We start from the raw sequence: 7,500 nt of genomic DNA, 5'->3' as shown, positions 1-7,500 counted from the left end.
GACAGGGGCTGAGGGACCAGGAGGGAGAGGGAAGGAGAGGGAGAGAACTGTGAACGGGAGGCAGCGGAAAGGAGACAGAAGGAATGGGAGGCAGAAGGGGCAGGCTGAGAGAGGAGAGGCAGAGGATGGAGAGACAGAGGGAAGGAGAGAGGGAGAGAGAGGGAGAGGGAGGTGGAGGGAGATAACTAAAGCAGGGAGGGATAGTTAGACAGAGAAAGGGAGGCAGAGGGAAGGAGAGACAGAGGGAGAAGGAGGTGGATGGAGATAACTAAAGCAGGGAGGGATAGTTTGACAGAGAAAGGGAGACAGAGGGAGCAGGCTGGTGGAGAGAAGCACAGCGAGCCGGCTGTTGAGGTGTCTGGCCCTCCTCTCTGGTGTGGAGGGGATGGGCGTGAGAAAGAGAGGAGAGCCTGAAGAGGAGCTTCAGAGAGCTGCATGGCCCTGTGTGTGTTACTGAGTGCCAGCAGTAAGATGGAGGGAGAGCGCACACACACACTGACACTCACAAACGCAGGCATGCACACATACACGCATCTACACGTGCACATAGACACACTCTCACACGCCCACACGTACACATACACATACACATACACAGATGTTCACACAATAACACACACACACACTCAGACAACGCACGCACACATAAGAGAGGAAAAGTACATATGTACACACACACACACACACACACACACACACACACACACACACACACACACACACACACACACACACACACACACACACACGGCAGAGTGTGTGTGTGCTTGCCATGTGGTATACCAAGGGACTGGGTTTGGATGTTGGCTGAGGAAGAGAGAACCCTTGGGGTTAAATCTACCAAGTCTCTTCCACTGGGTAGATTTGGCAAAGGGAAACTCTTTCTCTTTCTCTCTCTGTCTATCTCTTTCTCTTTATCTCCTTCCCTCTTTCTCTCTCTTTCCTGCTCTCTCTCCATCCATCTTTGCCTCGCCCTGCTTCTCTTTCTGTCACTCCCTCTACATCCCTCTCTCTATCTCTCTACCCCCGCCTCTCTCTCTCTCTACCCCTCTCTCTCTCTCTCTCTCTCTCTCTCTCTCTCTCTCTACCTCTCTCTCAGTCTCCTCTCTCTCGTTCTCTCTCTCTCTATCTCTCTACCCCCCCGCCTCTCTCTCTTTACCTCTCTCTCTCTCTCTCTCTCTCTCTATCTCTCTCTCTCTGTGGTGTTCCGGCTCACAGGCTGTAAACACCACTCCATGTCAGGGAGTCTGATGGGGCTGTGGATTGAAGTTAGTGCGCCAGGGTTTGTGTGTGTGTGTGTGTGTGTGTGTGTGTGTGTGCGCTGGGGGCTGGGGAGGTGGCTGGGGGTTTGAGCATGGCCCTTCCAGTGACCCCATCCACTGACAAACAGCAGACAGAGCTGCATCAAGTCAACACACTGTGTGTCACAAGGGCCCACAGACATCCCCATCGCTATTTGAGGCTCTGTCTTCAAGGAGCAGATTTGGCCTCATTAATGGCATTTATTCATTTAGAACTCAACAAAACGTCCTGACGCTTTAAACGTGTGTCCTATTATATGTTATCATAATCAGAAGACATTCTGTAACACTTACCATTGAAATTCTGTTTAGCTCTGACAGGAATGCTTGTTTTTCTTATTGTCGTATTTAGTCTGATGTTGAAGTGAATTTAGGCATCATTAAGTATGATTTGCTAATAGTTTGGTGTAATTGTTTTTAGTTGGCCGTGCATCATATAATGTTAAAAAGCACAAAGCATTGGCAAGTACTTGCATACTCACATGCGTCTTATGAGGAAATGAAACCTTAACTGATTTTTATTTCATATGGGGTTTTGGAAAAGCCGTTTTAATAAAGTGAAATCTTTCAAATAATCACATTCTGGAAAACAAAAATATCCATGAGGGTGGATGAAACGTCTCCTCAGTATCCTCGTTTTTTACACGTTAACCTCATTGAGAGTTTTCCCCCCGCCCCACAACCCGTCCGTAACTGTCAGCAAGGTTAAACTCTTGAGAAATTAAACAAATTGTTCCTTTAATGCAGAATAAAGCAAACTGAGAACTTTAGTGCCAAAAAAACCCTCTTGGGCTCCAATTATGTAAACTATAGACATCAGAAGACACAGTATTCTTTAATGAGCACTTCAGAGAACAAAGGGAATTTAAGTGCATTCTAATAAGGAACAAGACAACAGAAGGTGGCAAAATGCCATCTAATGGTATTATATGTTCCATGAGACACACACACCGCCGGGGTAGCATCTTGTGTGTATGTTTTCCCTACGCTATGCAAATGGTGTTTTCCCTCTCCTTGATAGAGCATGCAGTATACACCACACACCACGTGTTGTTTTAACGTCAATCAACTTCAACGCCTGCTTAAACAAATCTGCCCCATTTTGTTTAATGAGAGCACAACCCTTCAAAATAATACATTCAAATAATTATCAGTAATGACTGAACTCCCTCTGACAAGTGAGTCTGCTGCCAGGTTTTTTCCCCATGCATTGATGTGCCATTATACATGCCATGCTGGGTATATTATGGCAGTGATATATACTGTGTGTTTCTGACAGTGTGCATTAATTGCCTGCGGTGATGTTCTGAATAGAGAGTCGGGGGGACAGGACTGAAGCCCTAGCTGCAGGATCGTTCATGACCGTGGAAATACTACCAGATGATTTTTCTAATGTCTCGGAGGGCTTAGGCTATAGTACATTGATTTTGCTCCACCAATCCCCACCCTCTCTTTTCTTCTCTCATTTTCTGCACCTCCTCTTTCCGTCTCCCTCTCTCTTTCACTCTCTATCTTTCCTTCTTTCACTCCCTCTCTCTCTGTCTCTCCCTTTCTCTCTGTCTCCCTTTCTCTATTTCTCTCTCTCTTTCTCCTGTTCTCTCTCTCTCTCTCCCTCTTCCTCCTTCTCACTCTCCTACTCCCACTCCTCTCTTTCCCCCTCTCTCTTTTTCTCTCCCTTCCTCTCGCTCTCCAACTCCTCCCCCCCACCCACCCCCACCCCTCCCTCACTGTCTCCGCACTGTTCAGCACAGGATCAGCAGCAGAGATTTGGTGGCTAACAAGTGTTATGTGTGCTGGAAAGTCTTGTTCCACTTCACTGATGGGTTGGTGGGCCAATTAGCATTGACAAAGACTCCCATGAGTATTCCCTACTCTCTGCCTGGGCGCCATATTTTCACTTCATGTGCCAGTGCCGCTCTTGGTTTTGTATTTTCCTTTTTATTTCTTTTTTATCTTTCTTTCTCTCTACCTCTCACTCTCTCTCTTTCTTCTTTTTTTCTGTGCTTTACACATACCCAAGCCAAGAGAACAGAGCATCTAAATAGATCCCAATGCTGTGTGTTTCTACCCGCTGTCATCCGTATGAGACCTCAAGATGTGTTTTATGTGAGAGTGAGTGTGTGTGTGTGTGTGTGTGTGTGTGTGTGTGTGTGTGTGTGTGTGTGTGTGTGTGTGTGTGTGTGTGTGTGTGTGTGCGTGTGAGAGAGAGAGGAAAGAAAATAGAGAGTGGAGGAATGGAGACAGAGAATAGACATTAGTTTTCTTTTTTCTCCCCCCCCTCTCATTCCCTTAGCATGAGGAGCACCGCTCAAGAGAAGATGAGAGGTTTCATTCATACGCAAGGACCTGAAAGGCTGTTATTACGTGAATCACATTCTTATCATTTCACCCACAATTTCAATGACAATCAGAATCTTCTATGTATGATAAAAAGCCACACTTCAGCCAGGCATCTGCTTCTGACTACAGGTTAACGTGTTTGAAATATCATATAGTAGAACAATCCTCAAGTGGCCTAGATAAAGAGGAACCGTTGGGTGAGATTTCCCTTACAGGCTGGTTTAAAGCATTTTGAATCTTGCATGTGATTTCCCACGTTACTAGTGAAATTCATCCTTTCTGTAAACTGAATAATTATGAGTTGAAATGTTCTGAATATTGAAGAAGTCTGCATGCTATAAAAACTCTGCTATGTGTTGCCAGTCTTCTGCCAAATGGTAAAATTGTATTTGGATAGTCTGCCTACAGAGACTTTACAGACTTTACTAGTTCAGACTTTCGAATTGTTCACTGAACATCACCTTAACCAAGCCCAACTCCTAACCCAACCCCAAACCTAACCTTAACCATACATTGTAGTGAACAGAGTTTGAACAGATAGTTTGTTTATAAACTGAGCATCTGTAGATAGTCTATAGTGGACCATCCAAATAAAGTGTGACCAAAAAAATATACATATAGTTTTAAACCTGATGAATTTACCCAGGCCTCTCTTCCCAAACAACTGGGTCTGAACAGGAACTACTGGAACCTTTCCAGGTTAGGAGTCGATTCAGTTCAAAGTCAGCTCTCCTAGTGAGGGAGGCATTCCTTCCCACAAGGCACCACTGGTGACTATTTCCATCTTTCACATTATGATGCACCAATTAATCTCAATTCTCATTTTTGTGTGTGTTTGTATTCAAGCTCCTGTAGTGAAAGGCTCGGGCACACTGATTAATCATCTCGGGTTCAGAATGGACAGAAAATGGATGATCGGCTGATAATTATTTTTCAAAAAGGCGGAAGAGTATTTTATCTTATTTTATTCAAATTTTCTCGAGCCCACTTTTGATTTCCATCTTTTAAAAGGGAGGTAACCCCAAAGGGCTCAGATGAACTGTCATCACTCCCCCGGAGGCAAAGGAGTCTTTCTGAACTCCTCCTAATGATGTGGCACTCCGGTGAGCCCATCAACCCTACTATGCCCCTTCATTTAGCTTAACAAAGAAGCAGCCAGAAAGAGGACGAGAGACATAGAGAGAGAGAGAGAAAGAGGGCGAGAGAGAGAGGGAGAGGGTGAAAGAGAGAGAGAGAGAGAGAGAGAGAGAGAGGGTGAATGAGAGAGAGAAAGCTACCTGAGAGAAGAAAAAAAGACTTTCTCCAGACGCTGGAGGACTGTGAAAGAGCTTCAGCCCAGGTCTGGTCCAGTCTGTCACTCTCTGGGGTTCAGCCACCAGAGTCTGTCTTGGCCACAGAGTCTTCACTAAGCTGCTTTTTTCTTGGCGACTGGCCAAGGTCAAACAAGTGGGTGTTTGTTCCTTTCCTTGTGCAATCATGGGGGTGTTACCAGAGGTCGAGTGTGCCATCAAGTCACATGGGGCTGATGTGCTGGTTGGTTCTCCATTACAACAGCTACTGTTGCTTGTTATGTTATGTTTGCATATGTTTATCTGGTAGATTATTTCCCACATACAATACTGTGAGGGTATTAATACCATCATTGTGTGTGTGTGTGTGTGTGTGTGTGTGTGTCTGTGTGTGTGTGTGTGTGTGTGTGTGTGTGTGTGTGTGTGTGTGTGTGTGAAGAAAAGCAATGCGCTGGCGGTGCGCAATAGGCGGGCCTAAACAGAGCCAGGACCCGGCAGCCTCCTGCAGCCAGGATGGGGAACTGGTCGTCCTGGGCTCACCCATGCCACCAGATTTACCTCACCATGGCGAAGATAGTGCTACTGGGGATAGCGCGCCTCCAACGGCACTCTAAATAATCGGCGATGGGGCAATTGGTGACGGGAGCAGGTTTGAATAGACTGGGAGCTTCTAGTCAGAGCCCTGCACGTCAGCGGCACAGGGTATTGGTCGCTATCAGCTGGGACTGAGTGGCAGCTGATCTCGGCAGCACCCTGTGTGACTGAGCAGCCCCTATTTAGGGACCACACTGCTCACCTCAAATCTGAGGAGGGGCCTAGAAAAGGTGGCCTAAAAAATGCCCACTCAACTCACACCTGGACAGGATACCGCACCTGTCGGGTCATTCCACTTCTGCGGTCGAAACAGAAGAAAAAAAAAAAAAAACCTAAAACTGGCAACATGGAACGTAAGAACACTCCTGGACTCCTATGGCAGGACCGAAAGACCTCACAGAAGAACAGCACTGATTGCGGCTGAGCTGAGGCGTTACAACATCGACATCGCCGCACTTAGCGAGACCAGGCTCCTTGATGAAGGGTCGCTAATAGAGGAAGGGTCCGGTTACACCTTCTTCTGGAAAGGCTATCCCCTAGGTGGACAACATCTGCACGGTGTGGGACTGGCCATCAAGAACACACTGCTACCAAGACTCACTGAAACACCTGTGGGCATCAGTGAAAGACTGATGACCCTCTGTATCCCCCTGGCGAAGAACCGCTTTGCTACACTTCTTAGTGTGTATGCGCCAACACTGCCATCCGACACTGAGGTTAAAGACTCATTCTATCAGTCACTGGATGAGGCTCTCCACCGGATCCCCAAGACCGACAAGATCCTCCTCGTTGGGGACTTCAATGCTCGTGTGGGGCAGAGTGACAGGATATGGAAAGGAGTGCTTGGCAGGCATGGTATTGGTCAGGCTAACTCAAATGGCATGAGATTACTTACTCTCTGCTCTGAGCACAACCTGACCATAACCAACACCATCTTCCAGCAAAAGACCAAATACAAAACATCATGGATGCACCCACGCTCTAAACATTGGCACCTGATTGACTATGTCATCGTGAGACGTTGTGACATCAAAGACGTTCTCATGTGCCGGGCCATGAGAGGTGCAGAATGCTGGACAGACCACCGGATGATCATGGCCAAAGTCCACATGAGCGTACGCCCCCCCATACAGAAACATGGGGCCAGTGGGAGACGCTTAGACTGTGCCCGTCTGAAAGATACCAGCACAAGAAATGAGTTTCGATGCTCCCTGGCTGAAAAACTTGAAGAGCTTGAACTCATCTTGAGTGGAGGGAATGACACAGACCAGCAATGGACCACTATCAGCTCAGCCCTTCATGAAGCAGCAGCCCACTCAATCGGCTATAAGACCAAAAACCACCAGTCCTGACAATAACTCGGACACCATCCGTAACTCACTGAACGCCATGCACAAAGCACACCAGGCAACCCTGAAAAACCCCTCATCGAGCACCGCCAGACAGCAATGGCAGAGGGCGAGGCGTGAAGTGCAAAAGACCCTACGGTCAATGCAAAACAAGTGGTGGACAGAGAAGGCACAGGAAATCCAGTCTTTCGCTGATAGAAATGATATGCATAACTTTTACAATGCAGTCAAATCTATCTACGGCCCAACAAACCACTGCATCACTCCCCTTAAAACCGCAGATGGGCTCAGAGTCCTAAAAGACCAGAGCAGTGTACTGGAGATGGTGGGCTGAACATTTTAATACCCTGCTTAATCAGGACTCTGAAGCAGACTACACCATCCTGGATCAACTGCCTGAACTTCCACAGATTGACATCCTTAACCAACCCCCGACCTTCCTGGAGGTTCTGTCAGCCGTCCGCTCTCTGAAGAACAACAATTCCCCTGGCATGGACAATATCCCTGCGGAACTGCTTAAACAGGGTGGTTACCTCTGTACAAGAGCGCTACATCAACACATCACTAAAGTATGGGCTGATGAAAACATCCCACAGCAATGGAGGGATGCCAAAATTGTCACCATAT

General features: G+C 47.1%; 1 protein-coding gene across 1 annotated transcript in view; it reads left to right on the top strand.

Annotated features, from left to right (window-relative positions):
- Positions 1 to 5,595: 5,595 nt before the first annotated feature.
- The window catches only part of LOC116224468, a gene marked incomplete at its 3' end in the record, with an annotated part of 2,351 nt that continues 446 nt past the window's right edge, over positions 5,596 to 7,500 (top strand). Inside the window, exons 1-2 of the mRNA XM_042710312.1 lie at positions 5,596 to 6,869; positions 7,181 to 7,500. The exon at positions 7,181 to 7,500 is cut by the window's right edge and continues 446 nt beyond it. Of these exons, the coding sequence (XP_042566246.1) occupies positions 5,767 to 6,869; positions 7,181 to 7,500 (1,423 nt within the window). The remainder of the gene's footprint in view (positions 6,870 to 7,180) is intronic.

The sequence above is a fragment of the Clupea harengus genome, chromosome 17 (assembly GCF_900700415.2).
Source record: "Clupea harengus chromosome 17, Ch_v2.0.2, whole genome shotgun sequence".
In the NCBI taxonomy this organism is placed as follows: Eukaryota; Metazoa; Chordata; class Actinopteri; order Clupeiformes; family Clupeidae; genus Clupea; species Clupea harengus.
Note: the sequence above shows the minus strand (reverse complement) of the source record. Positions and strands in the feature narration are given on the sequence as shown.